Source organism: Talaromyces marneffei, chromosome 1 (assembly GCF_009556855.1).
Source record: "Talaromyces marneffei chromosome 1, complete sequence".
In the NCBI taxonomy this organism is placed as follows: domain Eukaryota; kingdom Fungi; phylum Ascomycota; class Eurotiomycetes; order Eurotiales; family Trichocomaceae; genus Talaromyces; species Talaromyces marneffei.
In genome coordinates this window covers 3,061,254-3,087,722 of record NC_072348.1, presented here as the reverse complement: position 1 = coordinate 3,087,722, position 26,469 = coordinate 3,061,254, and the positions used below count along the sequence as shown (strand labels likewise).

Sequence of the window (26,469 nt, the reverse complement as noted above, 5' to 3'; positions counted from 1 at the left end):
CTATATCTAGGGAATAATTATGTATTCTTTATGTGTCTTCGCTTTGGAGCAGTTGTCTTTACTGGTTCTTCCTTGACTACTTCAAGCTACGAGCTGAGGCTGGAATAAAGAAGACGAGATTCCACAGAAACCATGGCCGACGAGCAAGATCTACCCCAAGCCCAGGACAGGGAAGCAGAACGAGCCCCCAAGTTTTCCGACTACCTACGAGTCTTCACTTACGCAACCAAATGGGATGTGTGCATCTATACCCTAGGTTCTCTAGCATCAATTGGCTCGGGCATCATGATGCCGCTAATGAATGTCATTTTCGGACAGCTGGTAGGCCAGTTCACGGACACGATCAGGGACTCATCTACAATCCAAGGCGACTTTCAGAAGCTTGTCAACAAACAAGTGTTATACATCATGGGCCTCTTTTTCGGCCGCTGGGTTCTGAGTTCGATCAATCGGTTCTGTTTCAGGATCATGGGTATCCGCCTCTCGGCCGCCGTACGCCTGCATTATCTGAACTCGTTGTTGTCGCAGTCAATTCAAGTCATTGACTCTATCCCTCTCGGCGCGCCTGCTACCGCTATCACTGCGACCACCAATACATTGCAAATCGGCGTATCGGAGCGGCTAGGGACGATGTTGCAATCTATAAGCACTGTTTTTGCTGCTGTCATCGTCTCGTTTATCTGGAGCTGGAATATCACATTGGTGACCTCCTCATTATTGCTATATGTGCTGGTTGTCTTGGTCGTGCTCTCGCCGCTGATACTCAAGGGTTTCAATGCTATGACGAAAGCGGATGGCGAAGGTATAGCGCTCGCGAGCGAAGCTATTGGAGGGATTCGCCTTGTCGCTGCCTGTGGTGCACAGAGTCTTGTAGCCTTTCGCTACAACGATCGTGTACAGGAGGCGAGGCGACGGGTCCAAAGTACGGCGCCATTTATTGGGCTGCAATTAGGTCTCATTGTTAGTATATTCGATTTGCTATTTTTTCTTTTCTTTTTGAACCAACAAGTACTAACCCAAAACAGTTCTTTGGCGTCTTTGGCTCATTTAGCTTGGCCTTTTGGTATGGTGCTCAACGATACGCAGCCGGCGCAATCAGTAATGCTGGCGTGGTTCTTGTTGTCATATTGTCGGTCATGATGATTTTCATGTCAATACAGAGCATTTCGATGCCGCTCATCGATATTAGCAAAGCGATCGTGGCTGCCCGCGACTTATTTGCGGTAATTGATGCACCCCAGGCTGGATCCGGCTCACTCAAGCCAGATATTTCTTCTCAGGATATACTGTTCGAGGACGTCATGTTTGAATATCCGACCCGGGCTGGTGTTACAGTTCTGGATAAATTAAATATTTGCATTAGGTCTGGTCAAAACACAGCTCTTGTCGGCCCGTCTGGATCTGGTAAGAGCACCGTTGTCGCCCTCCTAGAGCGATGGTACTCTCTGAAAGATCCATACCTTCAATCGGGCCAACAACAAAAGCCGGCGGATAAGTCAAATGACGAAAGTGGTGAAGCAAAGACTGATGTCAAACCCAAAATTTCCGGATCTATCACTATCGGAGGCTTCGACTTGGATGATCTCGACCTCAAATGGTGGAGAGGTCGTATCGGCTTAGTTCAGCAAGAACCTTTTCTTTTCAATGATACAATCTTCAATAATATCGCGAAGGGCCTCATAGGTACCCAATGGGAAGATGAACCAGAAGAACACAAGAGAAAGATGGTTCGCGAGGCATGTGAGGAGGCCTACGCTGATAAGTTCATCACTCGCCTCCCAAACGTAAGTACATTCTAGCCCCCCTTCTCATCCTTCCTGAAATAATAACGAAGGTTATTTGAAATCAGGGATACGACACTCGTGTCGGTGATGGTGGCACAAAACTATCCGGTGGCCAAAAACAGCGTCTCGCCATTGCTAGGAGCATCATCAAGAAGCCTCAGATAGTCATTCTTGATGAAGCCACAAGCGCAATTGATGCCAAGAGCGAGAAGATAGTACAGGCTGCACTTGACAGGCTTTCGAAAAATCGTACAACTATTACCATCGCGCATCGCCTCTCCACCATTCAAAAGGCAGAGCACATTGTGGTTTTGCGCAATGGGAAAGCAGTCGAGCAAGGCACGCACCAGACTCTCCTTGCGAATGAGTTGGGTGTTTATAGTGCTTTGGTGCGGGCACAATCGCTGCATTTGTCTAATGACAAAACCGCTACTGAGGCTGTAGAACTTGTGGCGGATAATCACAAATTGGAGGATGCTAGTACTATTATTTCTCACCCAACCAAAACCACGACCAGCCCGGAGACCGTCGAATCTGCGGGATACATGATACGAACCATTGTCCAGCTCTTCAAAGATCAGCGGGCACAGTGGCCTTCTTACTTGGGAATCATGGTTGCTTCCATGGCAGTTGCCGCAGGCACGCCGATCCAGGCATGGCTTATTGCAAAAGTCATTGGCATATTTCTGTTGTCCGTATCGGAAATAAAGCAACAAAGCAACTTTTTAGGCTTGATGTGGCTTGCTCTAGCCGGCGGCGTAGGTATTGGATACTTCTTCCAATGTCTGTTCAGTGTGCGTCTGCAATACTATGTTAATGCCAAGTATAACTTGCAATATTTCAACGACCTCCTGCACCAGAAGCTCGGCTTTTTTGACGAAGATGCCAATTCTCACGGCACGTTGACTTCTCAGATAGCGGGCGACGCAAAGCAGATCGGGGAGCTGTTTGGCGTGAACCTCGCATTTCTATTTTCTGGGATATTCATCGTAATCGGTTGCGTCATTATCTCGCTCGTCTTTAGCTGGAAGCTTGGGTTGGTAGCTTTGTTTGGCACTATGCCGATTCTCTTGGGCACCGGTTTCTGGAGAGTCAGATACGAGATACAATTTGAGGAGATGAATTCGATGGTTTTTATGGAAAGCTCACAGTTTGCTACGGAAGCAATTGGTGCAATTAGGACGGTCTCTGCGCTGGGGATGGAAGCTTCAATCAACGCCAGATACCAGAAGCTTCTCAGCGGCCATATCCAAGAGGCATATCGCAAGGCATTGTGGACAGCTGCCCTGTTCGGTTTTGCGGATAGCGTTACGCTTGGATGCCAGGCCTTGGTTTTCTGGTATGGTGGAAAGCTTCTAGCTAGTGGCGAGGTGTCCCTGGAGGCTTTCTTTGTCTCTCTGATGGCCATGGTCCAAGGTGCAGAAGGAGCAGCTCAGTCTCTCGCGTTGACTCCCAACGCTACGCGGGCAGCAGCAGCAGCAAAACGTATATTTGACACCCACGAGTCAGTCGTGACCAGATCCATACAACTCCATACCACCGACACGATACCAAACACAGACGGCGGAGTCGAAATAGACCTACGGAACGTATCTTTCAAGTATCCAACGAGAGACGTTTTCATCTTCAAAGATCTAAGTCTCCGTATAGAAAAAGGGCAGTACGTGGCATTCGTGGGCCCTTCCGGCAGTGGCAAGACATCTATAATTTCCCTTTTGGAGAGGTTCTATGATCTGGAGCCCGGACATGGCACCATTCTATGCAACGGCATAAACATCAATGATCTTGACGTATATGAATATCGAAAGCATCTATCGCTTGTATCACAGGAACCGATCTTGTTCCGAGGAACAGTGCGCGACAACATCCTGTTCGGTATCGCGAACCCAGACTCGATTGCAGAGGAGAAGATCCACGAAGCTTGCCGCAACGCCTTTATCCATGATTTTATCATCTCCTTGCCGGATGGATACAATACCGACGTAGGACATAAAGGGCTCGCTATGTCTGGAGGACAGAAACAGCGAATTGCGATCGCGCAGGCGATGATACGGAATCCTAGCATCCTCTTCTTTGATGAGGCGACGTCGGCGCTGGATTCTGAGTCTGAGAAGGTAGTGCAGGATAGTGTCGAGAGTGTGAATGGGCGAACTGTGATTGCGGTGGCTCATAGACTGTCGACAATTCAGAATGCGGACGTCATCTTTGTCCTGGACGACGGCAGGGTGGTGGAGTCTGGGAATCATAGGGAGCTTATTGAGAAGCGAGGCATTTACTGGGAGATGGTAAGTAGTATGACCTTTTGCGTTCTTCATTTCCCTGGCTAACAAATTTTGAAATGGTTTAGTGTCGAAATCAGATGTTGAATCAGTAGTTAGTGGCGCTATACTATGATAGACGGAACTTGGTGCGAGTTTCTAAACATGATCTGAGGTATGCACATTTCGCCTGTACAATTAGAATTTATAGATTATCATATCCAAATTCAATAACTCCTCTACTCGCCAACGCTCAAAATGAACTTCGTAATCAGTATGCAACATTGAAACTTTGGTATCTTACATCGTATCTTAACATCGTTGTAGCATATATACACCATCGATCAACCTCTCTAACAGTAAACCTGTATCTAGGTATCAAGTAGAGTAAAGATCAATTATCAGCGGCACCACACTTGCGGATGGTACACGCTGTGTCCACTCCATGTCTTCAATATCATTTTGTACATCAGCTACCTCCTCTACAAGGTGCCATGCATTCGCACCATCATCTTTATCCATATAACGGAAGACGACCCGATCGCCACCGTCTTCAAAGATAAACTCGCGGCGCCACAGCCGCCGCAACTGCTCGTCGGGTGTTCCTTCAGTTGCGTTTTTACTCTCCACAGTGCGGTTCTTCACAGCTATTGCATACATGGCATGCGTGTTGAACAGTCCATCCTGGCCAGGATAATCTCTGAGCATCCACACGGCCTGCTCACGCACCAAAGGGTCACGGCAATGCATGGCCACAGTCAGCAAATGCATTGCCAACACGCACTGCAACGACAATTGATGAGCTGGGTTCTTGCTTTGCCGCCTAGCCGTGCGCAGGAGAACCTCGGCCAGGGAGAGATATTCTCGGAACGATGGAGTTTGCGCTTGAAGCAACTCCATATCAAGAAATATTGGTGGGTTCACAAAGATGTACATGCCTAGATGCTGCAACCGCAAGTGAATAGCCCGTAGATATGTAGCCGACTCCGGGTCAGACATCATGATCTTGTCGAAAAGCGGAAGAAATGCCCTTTCAAATGCTTCCAACACCTCTCTGGAGCCTGCACAAAACTCTCTTATTCGAAAGTCCCCGATGATTTTCAGATGGAAAGTGTCGGGGAATTCCTCGGTCGTTGTCCCAACCGTTTTGGTCTCATGAATGATCTCCTCCATTATTAGACCTATGGCTGTCTGTTCACGCTGAAACGAGATCCATAGCTGCTCGAATTCGTCAAGACTTGTAAATGATGTCGGGATACGGTCCATGATTGGAGAAGATTGAGAGACCTGACTCAGTAAGACCATAAACGACTCCATTGTTTGCTTTTGTTTCTTTAGTCCCTTCAGGAAGTTCGGAAGAGCTGGCGGGCTGTGCCCGAATTTGCCGCGTAAGATTAGGCGGGCCTGGGGTGCGAGATACGTGAATACGTCTGCTACTGAGCTGATTACTGGTAATGGATTCGGGGCGAATTTGGCCACATGATTCTGTGTATCGTCATCAGTTGTGAGGATGAGGAGCAGGGCTAGGCCGTGGTTGATGTGATCCAAAGCGGCCTTTCGATTACCGCGGAGAACTTCAAAGAAAAGTAGCAGCACCGACAGAAATACAGCGTCTTGCAAAGAAGCTTGCTGATTCTGTAGCCTTAACGCACGGCAGTAATAGGCGACGGCGTTGAAATAATGAGTGTCTGCTTGTGTAGATAGAGTACTCGGTACTATCATGACACGGAGCAGGCCAGACTTTGTCTGGCCGATCCATTTACTCAAGGCACCTATGGCCATGGCAGCATAGCGAAGGGTTGGCGTGCCATGTGCAAGCTGAGGCATAGCCGATGTCCATAAATCACCATTGGAAGCCGCAGTGGCCCACGGCGCCTGGATCATGGCTATGAATTCATCAAAGTAGCGCATATCCGCATCCCCATCATGGGAATGGGGAGAGTCTGGTTGAATATACAGCGGTACTGTTCGCCCTACCGCAGGAACGACCTGCGTCGCATTCCAGATGATCTGCGCCGGGCCAGAAGGTTTCGTCTTCTTATTGCCTCCGCTGGCGTATCCTTCGCAATGCCCTCTGCTCTTGAGACAGTTGTTACAATGCGGCTTTGCTTCGTCGCATTTGATGTGGCGACGCTTACAGGTGATGCATCCCGTTCGGACCTTCTCGGTGCTTGTACGGGGCCGCCTCTGCTGGGATAGGCGCAATAAAGTAGTCTCTTTCGGAGTCGGAATACCACCACCTGTTTCTGGGACGCCTTGCTGTGCCGGTGGCGACCATTTTTTATTCTCCATCGTCCTGTATTTTATGGCGCTATGAGGCGCTGCTGGACGAGGCCATGGCTGTTGCCTTCAAATGTTGGTGGGTACGACAGCCAAATTTATAGAGGCTAGATAGGCAGACTATGCTATAAACAGCTAACTAGTCAAGTGGGTAAAGCAGCGCTAAGTTAATCCTCCATAGTTACTCCTATCAAAGTCATAGAGTCCACATTGGCTTCATCTAGGCCGAATCTGAACCTCCTCTACCCTCATATGAATATACTTGGGCTATTATGCACTATTTGAAAGCCGTCACAACAGAGCAAACGACTCCTGAATTAGTGGATGGTTCGGTTAGGTAAAGCACGCGTGAGATCAGTCCATCATCATTACCTAGGTAGCAGATTGACGGTGTAATCCACGTCCCAATCCAATATGATTACACATGTCATTACACAGTCGAAACATGATGACTGGATGCAATCGGCCAAGTAGGACATCTGAGCCGAGTTTCTTCAGAATAGCAGGTCTTAATATTTGATGATATACGTCCCCGGAGATGGTGCGAAGATCCTGGCAGACGGTGACTTGCCCCCATGGTTCACATTTCTCAGCCATGTCCATGTAATTTTTAACCTTTGCCTCCTCATATACATCGACAAGCTGGACAGGTGCGTCGCCTAGAAGTCCAAATAGACCCGAGCTCGCACCAGTAGCAAAGTCAGCATGTATAATAATAACACTCATAACAACCATCCAGCTGGGCAGTTGCATAAGCGAATCTATCAACTCCTTAGCCGATGCACGGAGACTTCGAAAGTAGTCAAAATACAATTAGCCACCCCTGCTTGCTCTAGAGGCATATCGCGCAAGACTTTAAAGTGGAGAGCCCTCATTTGGAAAATCTGCATCGTACTCAGGTATCCAGTTGAGATGTACAAAATCTGGTATTCGATCCAACCATGCCTCAGTAATAACGGTTTGAGTGAACCATAAATCCTCTATACGCAGGGAATTGTAGTATCTCCCATTTTCTTGGGCGACTACCCGCGACCCTTGACATACGCGAGCGATGATAGGCGGCCGGCTGTTCGCCTTTGTCGTCTGATGGAGTAAGCAGGGTGACGGGCCCTTATTATCCGGGAGAATGAATACGATTTCATCAAAAGGGAGATCTTTCTCAAAAACCCGTTGAGGTAAGCATAGACGCCAAATCTGGAACCGCAACTCGATTGGCAGCTTAGGAAACAAATTAAATGTGGTGGCCGGGATAGGAGGGACTAACGAACACTCCGAGTGTTCCATGACCTTGCAAGCTCGTTGTCGAATTACCTAATCTCAATTGTTTTAAATAGTTGGTTATGGATGTAAATACAAGTTGATTGAGAAACGAACATGTTCAAATTTTCAATGTGGCAGGGTGAGGGATTAGCTCTATGTAACCAACAGTAGGTTTAAACGTAATTGGGATTGACATGAACTATCGACGCATTTGATACGGAAGGCTTCTAGTAATCAGCGTTTGAACATATATAGAGAGTAACTGTTCTTTTTCCAGCCCATACGGTTAGTTATCTTGTTAATAGTCTACACCATGGAGACCATCACATCATATCTCGATTCTGTTGGAACTTAAAATGCTCTAACAAGATTTGGATAAGGAACCTGGGAATCATCATCCGATCACTCAGGTTTTTCCCGGAGTGATTTATCGGATACCTCTTAAGACAGAATAGGAAATGTATATATATATATATATATATATAAACAAATTCGACCGACAGGATGAGTCAACAGGTAGCGGCTCAAGATTACATCCCAAGGTTCTTGCCTTTGACACTTTTCCACTCGACAATCACGGCACCAATGATACTTATGCTAGCCACGGCAGCAATGACAACGAAAGTTTGCGTAATGGCATCATTGTATGCGAGCAAGACTCCTGGTAAGTCCGCCGCGTCAACAACTTTCTGGATTCCAGTTGCACCGGCGCCCAAGACAACCTCCGGGTTGACTCCAGGAGCGTACTCCACTAGATATTGGACAACCTTGTTTGAGAATACGTTCGTATCAATTGAGACGAAGAGGGCGCCACCAAGAACTTGCATAAATACCATGAGTGAGGTGCCGATTGGAATGTCCGCAGTGTCGAGTACCACCTGTACCGCGATCATTGGTTGTTGGATGCCAAATCCGATTCCGAATCCGGCTATAACCTGGTATCCGATCCATGCTGGATGCAGAGTGTCGGGACGGAAGGTGGTCATTAAGCCGTAGCTAATAGGCGTGATTACGGAGGCGAGCAGCATGAAGGGGGTGTAGTAGCCGAAAGTGGTAACGGCGGCGCCTGATATGATGGAGCCGACCACGCTGCTAAGTAGCAAGGGCAAATTCATGACGCCGGAATTGACGGCGCTGGCGCTCTTGACAGCCTGGAACCAAATGGGCAAATAGTAGACGCTGCTAAGAAAAGCGGCCCCGATACAAAAGGTGAAGATGGCGGCGGACCAAACGGTACGTTTGAGGAAGATACGGGGTGGCACCGTGGCAAAGTCCTGCTGCCAGTACTGTACAAGCAGGAAGATGATGAGAAGCACACCGAACAAGCAGAAGAGGAGGATAACACGCCAGCTATTCCAGGCATAGGTAGTGCCACCCCACTGCATGACTAGCAACAGGCATATGATGGCAGGCATGAAAACGAGATTACCGAGAGGATCAAAGCGTCTGAAACGTTTAGACCAAGGCTCGTCTTCAATGTTTAGCTTCGGATCGGGGAAGAAAATTGCAATCACGAGCATCGTGACGGCGCCGATGGGCAGGTTGATGAAGAAGCACCAACGCCAGGTGACCTTATCAGTAAAGGCACCGCCGAGCAGCGGGCCTGCCACCGAAGCGACACCATACATGCCGCCGATAAAACCGGTATACATTGGGCGTCGTTCCAGGGGCACTGAGTGCGCCAGGATGATCAGCGCACCTGAAAATATTGCTGCTGACCCCATTCCTGCCACCGCACGGCCCATGATCAGAGTCAGGCTGTTCTGAGCTACGCCGCAAATCAGGCTTCCCAGTTCGAACAGGAAGATCGATGCTAGAAAGACCCATTTGATGCTAAAGAAGCTGTAAAACTTGCCAAACAGTAGCTGTAATGAGGCCGTCGTCAGCAAATAGGCTGTAGAGAATCCAGTCAGCTCAATTTATATTCCCATATGCACTTGTGTTGGTCGGGCTATGATCGTACCACTACCGTACCAACCTACATCGTTCAGGCTGTTGAATTGGTCCGTAATCTTGGGGATGGCGGTCGCAATAACAGAATTGTCTGCAAGAACATTGAATCGTTTAATCAAAAAAAAAAAAAAAAAAAAGCAAATGCGGATAAAGGAGAAGGGAAGCTATACCAAGCGCCATTAGGAATACAGTCAAGCATAGGGCTAAGATAATCAAGAATAAATTGAGACCTGAAGGGTACTCGGTACCATCTTCGCGTTGCTGTGTGTTGACTGGTGAAGCCTCGGGCTTTTCACCCTCTTGGGCGTCGCTAATAATGACTGGCTCATCAGTCTTGAAACTTTTGTCGCTAGTCTTGGTTTCCTCCATGGTGTCAAGCTGGTGTTGTTGTCAATCCACTAGATATTGAGCAAGACAATATGGAAGCAGATCTAGAGACTTGAGTCTTGGTGAAAGCTTTTAATTGAATGGTATCGGATTGACCTTTTCACAAATGGCAGCGCAAAACTCTTTCAAGATCCTCCATTTTTCGCGTATCAACAGAAAGATGAGTTCAGAAAGAGAAGATGGAGGTCTCCAGCCCAATTTAAGAGTTGTACACACTCACACACTAAGACCGGGGCCAAACTTTGAGAAGGCAGGGTGGTTATATGACTAGGATGCTAGTATGGTAGTAAGCAATATAGTAATATAATATAGTAATATACAGGGACTTCTTTAGCACTATGCCAGACAAAGGATGTCATGGGAAGAGAGTGCATCTGCGCCGCCCACCCTATCGGAAGACTCTTGTTCTCTGAAGCGCACGCCTATCTCAAACTGTGCCATTATTCCTTGCTACGCAGGAGATGCAACTGATGCGGGTTTTTTGACCAATCGGCTAATCTCAGGAATCATATTACCAACAAGCTATAGCTGCTTTGGCTAAGTGGACGCTAGCCGGGTGTTCCCCCAGTCTTAACGTTAAATGCGGTGTATTATCCACACGCTCTCGATAGTTAGTTGGCTATAGTATGTTGGCTTCGTGAGTGCACGAAGTGATCCGAGATTTGGTACAAAAAAGCAGCTGAACTTTCGGAATTAAGAAACAGACAAAACTCCAAGACAGATGCGCACCTGTCCTTGTAACTAGTACTTTCAGGACTGACTTGGCAAGTTGGGATAGCTACGTAGTACACACTACGTATGCAGTGAGAAACTGAGCGTTCTATTTTTTGAGCTAGCTAGTCAGAAATTCTGACTCGATTGTCCTACTAAGACAAGATTGGAAAGCAAGCCAACAACGAGTCAGCTAGATGTAAGAATAGTTAAAAACTTAGGGAATATCATTATCCGTACTACGGATAGTTAGTTAAGTGCTAATCAGTTCTTAACTATGTACATTTAACATTAAAATGCTAGTGGATATTTGGGGGTCAAGGTTAGCGCGTTAATTAAGTTATCCCAGGGGGCCAGGTTAGGGTATTAATACCTAGCTCCATTTACTAGGCAGTTACGTATATAATATACCTACCTATATTATAAGAGATCTTACAGAAAGGCTTGGTCCGTGTGCATACAAGGGTACGCATGTATTAGCGATGAGACTAGCCGTAATATTGCTGCCTATATGTACGTAGAGGACAAAACGATCATTTCACTGTTTTTACATTTGCGCAAATGTAAATTTCCAATATGCTGGGAGGCGAAGCCGCGAAGGACTTGGACGTGGGAATAACAGAGGATAGATTACGCGGGAAGAGGACTTAACAATAGTCGAGTGACGGTTCGAACCCTAAGCCCTAGTTAAGAAGTAGTAGTGGGAGTGTCCTCTTTATCCTTAGGGTTTGTCCCCAACGGGGTGTAATGGTCAACACCACCTGGAATGACACTGAATGGTTGGCTAACCTCATAGTAGGGGTGTCCCCTATGGGATTCGATCCCATGAGCCACTGAATACAAGGACTGGCACCCTCGGAGTGTGTGTTTCCCGGGAGGATAATTAGGGATAGTCATGTACGCAGGCATTGGGTGCTGCCTAAACGCACCGCTCATTTCTCACTACGTATGAGTAATCCCAGATTACAGAGGAACTGTTAGTGACTATGGTTTGGTGGTACAAGTCCCTATAAAAGGGCTTCCGCTAGGAAGGATGGTAAAGCGAGATTATGCGTCTTGAGAAACCCTAGATTCGCATAGAGCTAGGATCACTAAGGAAACCACATACGTGACAGGAATAACATATTACCCCTTGAATTTTCAAAGAAGCATAGGGCGGTTACAAGCAGAATATTGTATACAATAGAGATCACGGGGACTTTAAGCAATGTCGGCAGGATGTCCCCCATGCGTGAATGAAGGAATGAATCAATCAATCTATCAATCAGGCTCGTGAGATGACTCCATTCGTAATTCGAACTTATGCACTACAGCGCTGTCATCCCACAGTCCGACCACTCTTGTCTTACTGGGCCTTTACAGATATTTTGCCGCTATTGATAGTTAGGCTGCCATATTAAATACTCTTCTTACTCTATTACCACCTTAGGCCTTAACACTCTCTATAACGATACTCATTCTATTTAATTTTAACTAAGAGTAGCCAGGCCTATCAACTGAAAAACTATATATAAAGAAAGAAGAGAAATATCTATCTAGCACCATCGCTCGCTAATAGCCTTTTATATGTGTACTAAAGGACTTAGCAGTGCCTAATTAGGAAGCCCTAAGGATTGATAGATTGATTCACGCATCTAACCCAAAGTCCCCGTGATCTCTATTGTATACAATATTCTGCTTGTAACCGCCCTATGCTTCTTTGAAAATTCAAGGGGTAATATGTTATTCCTGTCACGTATGTGGTTTCCTTAGTGATCCTAGCTCTATGCGAATCTAGGGTTTCTCAAGACGCATAATCTCGCTTATGATTTGAATGGCACCCGTGGATGTTGACGTGGAAAACCTAGGGACCTTAGAAATTCCTAATTAGGAAGGCGCGCATTGAATCAAGCTTCTATAAGAGTATGTAAGAACACAGTAGGATTACTACTAAAGCTTGCTATATCACCGTACAATGTCTAACATTACTGTGCTATATCTAAGCTCTATTATATTACAACATGTTGTCCCCGGACTGTGGCATATCAATAGTTTTGTAATATGGTAGCGCCATTACAAAACCCATTTCCCAATCACTAGGGCATGACCGGGTAAGGACCTGTTACACTATTTGCCGCTATTGATAGGTAACTTATAACCTTGCCAAATTAAAAACTTACATAATATATATTCGGTCACGTCCTAGATTTAATTTCCATACAGTAATAGTTATAGACTAGCCTACTACGTAGTAGTGAAACTCACTCGTCAACCTGTTTATTGTATGCTCGTCTATAAGCTTGAATATGACCTCAGCAATTAGCTTATTAGCGGGCTTGTCAACTGGCTTGCAAATAGAGATAAGAAACTAAAACTCATTTAGTTATAGAAATGTAAGATTTGTAGGATGATCGTTTTGCGCTCTACGTACAAATAGGCAGCCGCATTAAAATAGGTACTAGCCATGGAGGAGACAAATTTAGCCCTAATTTCTCGTGTCAGACACCAAGCCTCTAGTTACTCCCTCTGGCGCACCGCATGAGAAAGTGGATGTAACTACTACATTAATGGACTCCGACATTTCATATGCTGTTGGGGGGGGCCATCTATCCGAGCCCATGCAGGTTTATCGCGCCTAGATACAAATCCATAAGATGTAGTTAGTAACTAGGTGGTAACTATGTGAAAGACCAAGGCTACAATTCCAGGTGCAAACGCAACCTAAATCTCTAGCATAGGAGCCGATTCAATTCTGTTAAGGCATTGGAAGGAGATGAGATATTCCCTTTCCTTATGAAAGACATACTACATAACACGAGAGAAACGTGACCCTTGGGTAAGCTTAAAAAAGAAAAAAACCGCGTCAATCTATAACTGAGCTATCTAAAGAATGAGTGGCTACTGGTCTAGTAATGTGGCATCAAAATAATGAACTTGCGTCTAAGCATAATGAGCAGACACGAACAACAAAGCCATGGTGAACCGAGGACAAACTTCTGCTTGACAAAGCGTAACACTGAAGAAGACTGAAAAAAAGAAGACCAAAAAAAAACATCCAATCTACATATTGCGTCAGTAATCAAGATCTGTGGGTGACCTTGACAGCCACTGGCTTGGTGGTCTCAAGCAGTGTGCCGAGCTTCATTTCATGATCATGATCCTTAACATGCAAATCATATGTTTTGAAAAGAGTGAGAAGATATACTTTCGCGGCCAAGGTTGCAAATTTGTACCCAACCTGTCATAATGTAATGTTAGTTTTCAAACGTACAGTATCTATGTCGGTCCACGGGTAGCCAAAAACTTACGCAGTTGCGTGGTCCGTATCCAAAGGACATGAACGGCTGAGTCTTGTCATAACTACCGAGGAAGCGCTCCGGAATAAATTTGTAAGAATCAGGACCCCAGAACTTGGGCGAAGTGTGCAAGTGGAGGTATGAAAGGTAAATTAGCATGCCTGGTTTCAAGACAACGGGGTTCTTGCTGGCGGCGAGCTTTGTTTCAGCGTTGATAACTCGAAGAGTAGCGTGAACAGTAGGGTGCAATCGGTTGATTTCCATAATGATGGCATCCAGATAGGGCATTTTGGAGTTGACGCTATTGAAATCATTGGTGTCTACCGAATCGATTTCGGCCATGAGCTTCTTTAGACATTCAGGGTTGTTATCGAGCTCAATCAATGACCAGGTAACGTTCAAGCCAATACTGTGATGACCACCTAAGACATAGTCAGTACCCCATTTATATACATTTATCACATAAAGAGAGAGATGGTCAGAACGAACCGAAGAGGTTGAGGTTGGTAAATTCAGACGCAAATTTGGAGAGAGGACCGGTTTTACCGCCACCAGTCATGACAGACAGATTGCGGATAGTCTTCAGAGGAGCTTGTGGATTTGCCTTCTCGTATGCCTCAAGCTTCTCCATGTTTGCTTCCACAACCTTGGCCACTTTCTGTCGGAGCTTGGACTCTGACCGAGTTGGCTCGCCCGGAGTCACCATTTTGAAGAACAGTTGAATAGAATACCAAACGGAAGGCCAAGGATTACCAGCCAATGTAATAATGGTCTCGGAAAGCTCCAACACACGACCACCAATGTAATGGCTGGGGTTGCCATACAGAGTCTCTCCCCAGAGAGCAATGGCAAAGTTGTCTGCTGAGTATCTGATATCATCCACATCGGCGGCCTTGGCCTGACCTGTCAACATGTTGGCGTGCTCCTGGGCGATTCGCTTAATCGTGCTGAACTTTTCGGCATTGGACTTGGTGCTGTTGAATTCACGGATGAAGACGTTGCGATGGTGGCTGGTGTCGGGGCCAACGTAGTTAAATAGAGATTCGCCAATGAGGCGTCTGAGTGTCCAAAACGGAGACCAGCTCATCCGCCCAATATCACCCTCCCTATAGAACAGTTAGCAAGCTGCTCATTCTTTTTAACAAAGAGGTAATTACCGAGATGCAATTTCTTCTGGGTATGATAGGACCTCTTTCACCATGGCCGGGTCATGGACCGAGACCAGCACATTGTTGACGACTTTGGCATACGAGATTCCGTCCTCGCCAATTGCGATGAGTCTTCCAAGAAGCTGAGGCATTCCATGCTTGAGGTAGATTGGCATGGCACCCAGAATTGGAACACCCTTAAGCTCGGGAACACCAGGCAGAATCTTTTCTGATAGCACAGATCTGAACGTGACAAGCCCAAGTACCATGAGCAGCCCGACAGCGGCTGTCACGGCTATAGATGGACTGATGTTCATCATTGACTCACGGAGGGCGTCACATACGATGGTATCCATCTTTAAAGATTGGTGGCTAGCAATGTTGTACCGCAGATAGAAACAATATTCAGATAAAACGAGTTGATGAGGACAAGAAAATGAAGATTTTACATTGGCACAGAAGCTGCACTTTATGCTTTTCCTTCCCTGGGCGCTTTATCGTGGCTTCAAGTCACACTTTCGATCAAGACCAAACGCAACAAATACGAGCAGAAAAGCTTCGATCCATTCCCTACACGCTAATCCAACATTTCGACGATAAGAAACACACCTGGACTCAAAGTATCCCATAATTAGCATACTTACCGAACATTGTATTACAGCTCTCTGACAACTAGCTTGATGCATGGTGAATGATAATGGCGCTCAAATAACAACCCGTGATGGGGGTCAATGTAAGATGTCACGGAGGAATACCAACAAGGTCCACTTTGATCTATCTTTGCAAGCTGAAGGTGCGAATATGCGAATAAGACTCCTGCTCCGGTGAAACCCAACATTAGGTATCAACTGATACTATCATTGGCATCTCATACCACGTAATGCCAAGGTCGAAATGAAAGAAAGCATGCACGCTGTAAAAATATATGATCTCCACATCAGCCTACGAACTAGCTGTGCCGCACAATTTAATTATAGGGTTCCATGCTAGATTAAGGAAGTTTATATGAGATTCCCTTGGCCCCTGCATTTAGTAGATTCAATTAGGGCCGTTATTCCCAGCTGTATGAAAAACTTTACACATCCTTCCCATACAATGGTCTTCATAGCAAGCCAAAGCAACCCCATGTCTTCGATTTTAACTCACACCTAAGTTATAGAGCACCTGACTATAACTAGAGTTCATATGTAAGCTTACTAACAGGCTTGCAAGCTAGTTAAGTAAATAGCCCCAACACTAACTCAACATAGATTTATCTGGGGGCGAGTCGTGTGCCCAGTACATAACAGGCTCAATACTGGAACTAACAAACTCACACACGGGCTTACCCCAGGGCCCACGAGCCACTAACTTAACAGGTGGCCCAGCGGACATACCCCAAGGTGCACTGACAGGGTCCACTAGCAGGCCCCTAACAGGAGCACTAACGGACTCACTAACGGCACACTAACGGACTCACTAGTTAAGACACTCACCAACAACCAACAGGCGTGGGAAAGATTGGTGACGGATGCGTAAGATCTTTTTTTATACGGGTGGGGTTAGCGAAATCCGGGTGGAAATAAAGGTTCCCCCTAATCATTCTAAGTTAGTTACTTACTATAGTATAACTTAGTTCACAGAGTGCTTAGTACTGCTTACGTGTGTCGATGTACGCAAATCTACGTATCCATTATCGCCCCCATACATCAGAATAAAAGACTGCGACCTGGACAGAGGATGTAAACGTCGATCAAGGTATATCCTCGGAGCTTCATATAATGAATGAAGATCATGGGAGGACAATCATTGCAAGAAGGACCCTGGAAATAAGCAACCTGGGATAATCCTCCGAAGTTCACATCTTGTCTGAATGCACAATAGCAATACACACTAGCCAACTTGTTAATCAGGCCAGTGGTATCTATCAATTGTGCTTTGCCATCGTTGGTTGCTTTTCAACTTTGAATTCAACAGCCTGTTGCATTCTAGCAGGGATGTCCTACTAGCGCCAACATTCGAACAATATTCCTGTTTGCCGAGAGTACAACAATAACTTTACGGGGATAAGCCCTAGGGGAGGTACTACAAAAAACCAAGTTATATGAAATAAATGAAGCGAGCCACATTAGCTGAGAAAAGAAGGTTTGGATAGTGGACGCTCGCGACTACGTAGTATACTGTTCAAACTTTGGGGGTGTTCAGATGTTTTCGGCGAGGTCAATTTCCTCCTACATGTATGGCTTGCACACGTCGTAACGCTACTACATAGTACGGAGATTTAGATATTGGACCCGCATGACTATGCCGTTCAACTTTGATGGTGTTCCGATATTTCGACGGAGAAGTAAATGTCCTATACGCATGGCTGGTATACGTCGTAACGCTACTGCATAATGTGTGCAATATCGAGGTAGTTTTTATTGATCAAGCTTCTAGAATGAGCGAGTTTGCTGTCGAGTTATAGACATTGCATTGCATTGCATTGCATTACGCTTCCTGGTCACCACAGATGCCTATCTGAATGGGCAGCATCACCAAGCGGTTATTGCACCTAGGTATCCTCCTAATTTACGAAGATTGCTCTTCTTGAGAAGTAGAAAGACGGAAATATAATTCTAAATTGCAATGTGATCCTGCCGAACGTATATCAGTGTCGAATACGGGAAAACCAAAATTGACTTATGCAAGTCTAGGTTCACAGTCCCTTGAAATTCATTTCCCATCAAGAACAATATAGCCGACTGGGGCCATTTCATCTGTTAATTAACGGGGAAAATGATTCTAGTCATTACAATGCTAGGTGGACTCTTACAACAGAAGCTGGACATCTCCATCGTGAGCCTTTTGCTACGCCCCCGTTACGCTTTCGATTTGGTACCGCTAATTCGTGAATACTCGTACGCCACTGAAATGTAACTGAACTCTGTAGCAGGATTAGGCCGAAGATCCCCTTTCTAGAAGATTTTCGAAGAATTTGCACTTTATTCGCCGTCCTTTCATCCAGCCACGGCGTTGTTGGAGCTGGAATTTATGAAGCCTCCGAGCTCCGTATAAATGATCCCTTTACCAGCGGTTGTCCCGATACATGCCCTCTAACAAGTTATTACTCTACATTTATTTTTATTCCATGTTCAGAAGCATGCATTCTCCAGTCCGCTCCGCGGCGTTTTTGTCGTGCTGCCTGTTGCTACAAGCCCTTGCCGGCCCAGCGTCGGCTGTTGATATCGACTTGAAGAGCTTCAACTCTAAAAACATCATCTCAAAAGATGTTGCCATCATTGGCGGCGGCTCTGCAGGCTGTTACTCAGCCATCAGCCTAAAAGACAAAGGCAAGAGTGTCATCGTGATTGAGAAGAAGGATCGTGTTGGTGGTAACACGGAAAGCTATATCGATCCGGCAACCGGAACGCCGATTGATATCGGTGTTCTGGTCTTTCATAATATCTCCGTCGTCACGGAGTACTTCAATCGCTTTGATGTTCCGTTGACTGTGTACGGGGGGGACACCGCAGGCAAATCTGCATATTACGATTTCCGCTCGGGAACGGAGCTCAATATCTCGTTCCCATCTCTGAGTGAAACAGCTGCTGCATTTACCAACTACGCACAGTTCCTCGAGAAATATCCCCGACTCAACGATGGCATGTTTCTTCCAGATCCAGTCCCGGAGGATTTGCTCTTGCCATTTGGCGAGTTTGCGGACAAGTACGATATTGGTGCTTCACTGAACCTCATGTACGAATTGGACCCTGCCGTTGGAGACTTCACGACGGTGCCCACTGTAGAGCGCATGAGAACTATGGGTCTCAGTCTGGTTCAGCAAACAGCAACCGGCTTTCTTACAACGGCGCACCACAACAACAGTGAGATCTACTCGAAGATTCAAGCAGAACTGCTCTCCGCCTCGAGTCTCTTATTAAGCTCTGAAGTGGTCTTGACGCAACGACGACATGGCGCGGGAGGCGTCCTGCTGGCCGTGAACACACCCAAAGGCTACAAGCTGGTTCATGCAAAGAAGTTGCTGATAACCATCCCACCTAAGCCAAAGCTGCTAGAAAGCTTTGATTTGAGCGCGGAGGAAAGGGCAATTTTCTCCAAGTTTATCGACGTTGGCTACTATACCAGTATTGTCAACAACACTGGTCTCCCAGATGATTTGGGCATCTTCAACTACAACCTAGATACTCCCTACAACTTCCCTATTCTCCCAGCATTGTATAATGTCCAGACCACACCGGTCCCAGGCTTGCACCTCGCTATCTACGGCACCCCTCGAAGCAACAAAAGCTTCCCTCTGTCCGACGACGAAGTGAAATCAGAAATTATCAATGGCATCAAAACTCTGCAGAAATCGAATCCAGACAAGTTCAACCAGACGGAACCCGAGTTTGTGATGTACAGCTCTCACACGCCGTTCTACCTCCAGGTGAGCCCCGACGATATCAAGGATGGGTTCTATGATAGACTGTATGCGCTGCAAGGCTTGAGAAATACGTATTGGACAGGGGCTACTTTCCGAAGCCAGGACAGTAGTGATATCTGGAGGTACTCGGAGGAAGAGGTACTGCCAGGATTGCTTCAGAGTTTGTAGCGTGGTCTCATAAGTAATAGATAGATAATAAATACTCTATTTTCAACTTTTTATATAGTATGTCTTTGTCATCTGTAGTATTTTCTAAGTTGCCTGTTACAGCACTCCAGTATAATCAAGTATAATCAATGAATGATTCAAAAAGATTGCAATCACTTGTATTTCACGAGGCTTGGCACAACGATTAGGGCGAGACACGAATGCGTCCCTCTCTAAAAATAGTTAAAACAGATACGCTTGGCAATTTTTGATTCGTAGATGATGAAGCCAGATTGAGTTAGGACTCAATTTGACTCACTTTTGTTAAAATCTGAGAAACTGGCCGTGACGAATGCAAAGAAGATGACTTGTACTCATTACTACATTGGCGCCAGCCCTAACCCTAGGCGGATGTTGGTGTCAGATAATCCGGATATCCAGAGGCAGTCAAATGAGGCAGTCAATCAGAAGCTCTACTTTATAGCCCCCAATTTTACCCCTCATGATAGGTCACAAATGATGTCAACCCTACATGCCGGATTCGATAAAACCAGCTCACCAGATGTCTATAAAAACCCGGCTTTGGAACCTGATGTATTCAGACAGACAGAGAGAACACAATACACACAATCTTGCTAGTCACTTCTTCTTTTCTTATCCTTGTAAGATACATTCAGGATTGGTCTGGAGTAAACCCGCCAATCCAACAATTAAGAGTCTGACTACCCCTGCCTACCCATATCGAAGGGGATTCCATTCGACATTCGACACCATTATGGCTTCAAGCATCACCAACGACGTACGTCTCGACTCTCCGGATGACTGGGATGAGTGGGAAACCGCTCTACTCAACCAAGCTGAGACGTACCATATTCTCCTGGTCCTCCAAGGAATCGAGGACCCTATCCCTAAGCCTGAAGTCCGACGTATCAAGGACTTCATGCTAAAGGATATACCACTGCCCTCTCAGCCACCAGTCGCACCTCCGACTGGCCCTACTCCTTCAGCCTCGACCGCGAGGATTGGAGCGGCTGCAGGTACTCGTGGCCATACTGCTAGTCAACCATCCCAGGACTCGGAGACCGTCCAAAGCACTGAGTCCCAGGAAGACGTTCCTAGCACTATGGACACGATGGATAAAGAAAGAAGAAAACAGATAGAGAAAGACGCGCTTTATGCCTTTAGCGTCCATAACAACGAGTATAGAGTATTGTACCAACTCTGGGAAACTCAGTGCCGAGATGTCGACAAGGTTTTCAACTGGATGAAGAAGACTGTACACCTAAGCTATCTCAAGATGTGTGTCAGCAACACTCCGGATTGGAGAAAAGCATATCGAAATCTTAAGAGCCATCTTAGTCAACCCCAATCTGACGTTTATCGTAAGATTAGTAGTGACTATGCTGCGGTGTTCATCCTTCTCAAACAGGCAAGAACGACTAAGGATTTAGAGGCCTGGATTGTGAAATGGGATGACGTTCTTACTCATGCAGAACGTAAGAAAATGTCTATTGCCACCAACACAATCGAATGGGCAGATAAATTCTTTGACGCTATTGACTTCCTTGACCACTCCTGGATAACGACTTTTAAAGTCCACTTTCATGAGAAGATTGATGACGGGACTCTGGAACGAAGAGATCTTACTAATATGTTCCGAAGGCTTATTCAACAACCACATATACGCCTCCGGGGGCGTCCATCAAGAGGATCCTTTGCCACTCAGGCTGGAGGAAATGATAATAGAAGTGACCATGAGGCTCCACGACAGCCACGACGTCAGAATCGCTCCCTGGACCGCTCCCGAGGACGCTCACAATCTCACTCCAGAGAACGACCAAGTAAGAAAGCCAGGCTTATAAAGCCAGAGGATATGAGGACAACCACTGCACCAATCTGCCCGGCATGTGGAGGACGACATTTTCTCCTAGCATGCTTTTATATCCTTCAACACCTTGGGCTTCTAGTTCCAGATAACTTTGAACCTTGGATATATCGTCAAGAGAGAGCAAAAGAATGGACTGAGAAAAACACCAATATGATTGACGAATTGGTTAAACACCATGAGCAGTTGACGCTCAGTGCTAACAAAGAACATCCTCGCTCTCGAAGCCGATCCCAAGGCAGAGCAAAGGAAATACTAGGAATCACCCAAGATAAGACGACATTCCAGGGAGAGCTAATACCCTCAGAATGACTTCCAAAATTGGCAGTTGGCCGGTGTAAAGCCACATACTTTGTCCAAATGGAAAAGGACCTGGCCGCACTGTCAATAAATGATTATCCGTTGAAGCATTCATCCATCTTAGACTCAGGCTCCACGATACATGTCTTCAATGAGATAGAGCGCTTTATCAACTTTCAGAAAGCACGGCCTGGAGACTATCTCTGGGCAGGAACTCACAAAGTTCCAATACTCGGGTATGGAGAAGTCGATATCGAGGTCCATAGCGCTAACAACCAGCTGCGTTTTCTCCGCCTTTATGAGGTAGCATACTGCAAGGACTTCGTTGCCAATCTGGTGTCACTCCGCCAGCTAAGAAAGCAAGGAATCTGGTGGGACGGCCGGCAAGGATACGACTGCCTCCGACACGAGGATGATCATCAAATAGTGGCATATATTCGAGATATGGAAGGCCAGTTCATTCTTGAATATATTAATCATGACCATCCTATGATAAAAACTGGTTTTATTATACGACGTCACCAGCACACTTCCTGGACCGCTAGGAAAGAGAGAAAAGCGAGTGCAAAGCGATGGCATGCACGCCTCGGCCACCCTGGTCCTCAGGTTATTCAACACCTTGCTAATGCCACTAAAGGTGTACGAGTGACCGGTCTTTCTAAGGGGCCTACAACAGTTCAATGTGAGGCATGTGCACGGGCGAAGATTCAGCGTATAGTACGAAGGGAATATAGGAAACCTGCTGAACTGCCCGGAGACGAATTAGCTATCGACATTCACGATTTTGAGAAAACAACGTTGAAGGATGATAAAGATATAAGAACACTGATGTTAATCACTGATCGTTATAGTGGTTATACCTGGGATTTTTATCTCACTAGCCATACCACTCTTGAGGTCCTTGACATGTTGAAATGGCTTTTCGCTTATCTCAAGAAACAATATAATCTCACACCGAAGAGGATGGAAATGGACAACGAGATCACAATGGTTATCCCTGGAGTAGCTGACTGGCTCACTGAACAACACGTCAAGTTGCTGCCATCTGCACCATACGCTTAAGCGTAGAATGGAGGAGCAGAAAGGGTTGGACGGATCATTAAAGATAAAGGCAGAGCGATGAGAGCGAGTGCACGGTTCCCTAGGGATCTATGGCCAGAGATATGCCGTGCAGCCGTATATCTTTATAACCTATCCCCCCAGTATGGATCACAATGGAAGACACCATTCGACGTCTTTCACACCCAAGTTGCCTTGATGAATGGGATAAGTATCAAAGACCAGAAGCCTCAGATTGGCCATTTGAAGGTATATGGTTGCCGGGCATATGCTATGACCACCAACGCACTGAAAAAGGAGAACCGCCTCGAACGATTCAATCCAAAGGCCTGGATAGGTTATCTCGTGGGATACTCTTCTACTAACATATACAAAATCTGGAACCCAAAGACGGGAGCTATCGTACGTGTACGAGACGTGATTTTTGATGAAAGCCGTGTCTTTAGTGGACATCTATTGGAATTGGAAGATGAGTTACTGGGTGTCTCTGTTGAGGAATTAGCCCGGTTGCTTTTGCGAATTGATGTATCCAACAACCCTGAATATATCAATGACTTGGATGAGGAAATAGAGGATGCTACTTTTAACCAAGATAGGAACAATGAGCATACGACCACTCAAGGGTCAACTGGTTCAGAATCCGAAGAGCCGAGCAATCGTGTCTCTGAAGATTCAAGCGGCCCATCTCTCACGGTTGGAGAAAGATTGTTAGACGGAATAGATAAATATGCTTACCCTACGCCTCCAGAGTCACCCCCGAGTGCTTTGCTGGCGGGCAGCTTAACTATCGTTCAAGATAATGATCCGACTCTTCGTGAAGGCTCTGAGCACGCTGCTGGCATGTCAACTGACGGGGAAGGTAGCGCTGCTGCTCTCGTTCAGGAAGCAACCAATAGGGAAGGTGTCGCTGGCGCTCTTATTGGCGAAAATATTGGGGAAGGTAGCGCTGCTGCTCTCAATACGCGTGACTCCATAGACTCCTCTCAGAGGACTCGTGGCAAGCATTTCCTTGAGGCTGGGAGCGCTGTTTCACTCAAGAAGAGTAGGGAAGGTGTCGCTGGCGCTCCTACTAGAACCGTTGATACCGTTTTGACACGATGCCGGGATAAGCTCAATCCCTGGAGAACCGCTTTCCTAGCAGGCACGCGAGATCGTCAGTATAAGGTTAATGATGTCAATTTGATCACTCCAGCCTTCGAAGGAAGCTGCGCGCTGCCGTTCAGCTTCAGGCTACGATGACTGGAGACATTTATGACCACGAGCGACTCACAAGACAGGTCCTGGGAGGACGACGACTTCAGTCCTTCCTGGTCCGCGATCTTCCGCCGGCTCCAAAGACTCATCGAGATGTGGAGTCTCACCCTTTAGGTCTCCTATTCCAGAAGGCCGAGATAGGTCATCTTGACAGCCATGATCCAGCGGGTTCTTGGACAGAAGTGCCTCAATCGGAGGCCCGAGAAAAGCAGATTCTGGATTGTATGTGGGTATATGTCTATAAAGCTGATAAAAAGGGGAGATTAGTGAAATGCAAAGCACGTCTCGTGGCACGTGGAGATCAAGAGAAGGAAGACGACATGAGGGACACCTACGCTGCCACTCTCGCTGCTAGATCTTTCAGAACACTCATGTCAATATGTGCACGCTTTGGTCTCGAAATAAAAGGATTTGACGCCGTTAATGCCTTTGTCAACGCTAAAATCGATGAAGAAATGTACATGAAAATGCCGCCAGGTTATCGGAAGAGAGGTCTCATCTACCGGATCAATAAAGCCATATACGGGCTTCGCAGGTCACCTCTTCTCTGGCAAGAAGAACTAACTGGCACCCTCAAGGACCTTGGATTCAAGGCCGTTCCTCATGAACCCTGCTACATGCTTCGCTCTGGGATTATCCTCTTCTTTTACGTTGACGATATTGTACTCGCATATAAGAAGGAACGAGAAGCGGAGGCTAACGAGATTATGGCCCGTCTGCGGAAAAAGTACAATATTACCGGCGGCGAAGACTTGGATTGGTTCCTAGGAATGAGAATAGTTAGGGACCGAGAGAAGAAGCTTATATGGCTCAGCCAGGCCACCTATATCGACAAAATCGCCAAGTTAGTTGACTCACACCAGAACGACGATGTGCCTATGTCACGAGAGGAACTACTCCCATACGAAGGCACTGCTGACTACTCGAGTATTCATAAATACCAACGAAAAGTCGGCTCAATAATGTACACTGCTGTGAGTACGCGACCTGACGTTGCCTTCGCCGTCTCAAGGCTTGCGAGATTCCTCACCAATCCTGGACCTAAGCACCATAAAGCTGCCGATAAAGTGCTCTCCTATCTCAGACGATTCCGTACATATGCTCTTAAGTTGGGGGGTGGAGACGATTACACTGTGTCAACAGACGCCTCCTTTGGGGATAATACACTTGACCGTAAGAGCTCGCAAGCATACGTTATGACTCTTTTCGGAGGAACGATTGGTTGGCAAGCTAATAAGCAGGATACAGTAACAACATCAACTACGGAAGCCGAATTGTTAGCTCTCGCTCAGGGGGTGAAGGAAGGTAAATATATCCTCCGACTGCTCTTGGAGTTAGATATTCGATTCCAAACACCTACCCTCCACGTTTACTGCGATAACAAACAGACGCTGGGACTGCTTGAGAAAGATGCTCCACGATTGCGTACAAAGCTTCGACACGTTGACATTCACAACCACTGGGTTCGACAAGAGGTACAGAAGGGAGATGTCCAAGTGCACTATATGCCCACGAAAGATATGATTGCCAACGGCCTCACCAAGGCACTCAGCAAGCAGGAACACCAAATATTTCTCAATCAAATCGGAGTAGAGAATATCGACAGCCGTCTCGCTCCCCAGCAAAAAGATATAGAGAACCCGGACATCGAAGAACTGCTTTCTCTCAACGACATGCCCGACAATATATGAAGCCATTCCCAGCTTTGCAAACAGTGCTTTCTGCAGCTGAGGGGGTGTGTCAGATAATCCGGATATCCAGAGGCAGTCAAATGAGGCAGTCAATCAGAAGCTCTACTTTATAGCCCCCAATTTTACCCCTCATGATAGGTCACAAATGATGTCAACCCTACATGCCGGATTCGATAAAACCAGCTCACCAGATGTCTATAAAAACCCGGCTTTGGAACCTGATGTATTCAGACAGACAGAGAGAACACAATACACACAATCTTGCTAGTCACTTCTTCTTTTCTTATCCTTGTAAGATACATTCAGGATTGGTCTGGAGTAAACCCGCCAATCCAACAGTTGGAACAAAATTACACTGCGAAGTCCGAAATCACGTGATCCTTTTCTAACATGGTTATGGATAATATAACTAATCCTTTGTTCCATCGTGCATTAAATTAGCCTCGGTAGTCTAATCTATTGGCCGTGATTTCCTTCAATCTTCCGACAAGTTTCCATTCCACGGCTGACCGCAGCGAGGTTAGACAGCTTATATACCTAGGTATAGAGAGATCAACTTGTACCTAGGTCCTAAGATCAATACTCCATTCATCTTCCAACAGCCAGCCTGGTCCTCTGGCTTAACGCCAACTAATGTTACTGGGCCTAGGAAGCGATGCCGACTCGGGGGTT

At 46.4% G+C, this 26,469-nt stretch overlaps 7 protein-coding genes across 7 annotated transcripts; 4 read left to right on the top strand and 3 right to left on the bottom strand.

The window, feature by feature from the left end:
* Positions 1–132: 132 nt before the first annotated feature.
* EYB26_001157 (uncharacterized protein) lies at positions 133–4,158 on the top strand (the record flags this gene model as incomplete). The annotated part of the gene is made up of 4 exons (XM_054260468.1): positions 133–960; positions 1,026–1,784; positions 1,850–4,069; positions 4,132–4,158. The coding sequence occupies 4 exons, from the start codon at positions 133–135 to the stop codon at positions 4,156–4,158; spliced, it is 3,834 nt and encodes a 1,277-aa protein (XP_054116443.1).
* Positions 4,159–4,420: 262 nt separating this feature from the next.
* Positions 4,421–6,334, bottom strand: EYB26_001156 (uncharacterized protein; the record flags this gene model as incomplete). The annotated part of the gene is made up of 1 exon (XM_054260467.1): positions 4,421–6,334. One exon carries the CDS (start codon positions 6,332–6,334, stop codon positions 4,421–4,423), a length of 1,914 nt encoding a protein of 637 aa, XP_054116442.1.
* A 1,778-nt stretch (positions 6,335–8,112) lies between these two features.
* On the bottom strand, positions 8,113–9,904 carry EYB26_001155 (uncharacterized protein; the record flags this gene model as incomplete). Its single annotated transcript, XM_054260466.1, has 3 exons — positions 8,113–9,476; positions 9,546–9,626; positions 9,706–9,904. The coding sequence occupies 3 exons, from the start codon at positions 9,902–9,904 to the stop codon at positions 8,113–8,115; spliced, it is 1,644 nt and encodes a 547-aa protein (XP_054116441.1).
* Positions 9,905–13,691: 3,787 nt separating this feature from the next.
* Positions 13,692–15,412, bottom strand: EYB26_001154 (uncharacterized protein; the record flags this gene model as incomplete). The annotated part of the gene is made up of 4 exons (XM_054260465.1): positions 13,692–13,850; positions 13,921–14,330; positions 14,398–15,014; positions 15,066–15,412. The coding sequence occupies 4 exons, from the start codon at positions 15,410–15,412 to the stop codon at positions 13,692–13,694; spliced, it is 1,533 nt and encodes a 510-aa protein (XP_054116440.1).
* Positions 15,413–18,177: 2,765 nt separating this feature from the next.
* On the top strand, positions 18,178–19,629 carry EYB26_001153 (uncharacterized protein; the record flags this gene model as incomplete). Its single annotated transcript, XM_054260464.1, has 1 exon — positions 18,682–19,629. The coding sequence occupies one exon, from the start codon at positions 18,682–18,684 to the stop codon at positions 19,627–19,629; it is 948 nt and encodes a 315-aa protein (XP_054116439.1).
* Positions 19,630–20,383: 754 nt separating this feature from the next.
* EYB26_001152 (uncharacterized protein) lies at positions 20,384–21,805 on the top strand (the record flags this gene model as incomplete). Its single annotated transcript, XM_054260463.1, has 1 exon — positions 20,384–21,805. One exon carries the CDS (start codon positions 20,384–20,386, stop codon positions 21,803–21,805), a length of 1,422 nt encoding a protein of 473 aa, XP_054116438.1.
* A 1,107-nt stretch (positions 21,806–22,912) lies between these two features.
* Positions 22,913–25,797, top strand: EYB26_001151 (uncharacterized protein; the record flags this gene model as incomplete). Its single annotated transcript, XM_054260462.1, has 2 exons — positions 22,913–24,016; positions 24,076–25,797. The coding sequence occupies 2 exons, from the start codon at positions 22,913–22,915 to the stop codon at positions 25,795–25,797; spliced, it is 2,826 nt and encodes a 941-aa protein (XP_054116437.1).
* Between the last annotated feature and the right edge of the window lie 672 nt (positions 25,798–26,469).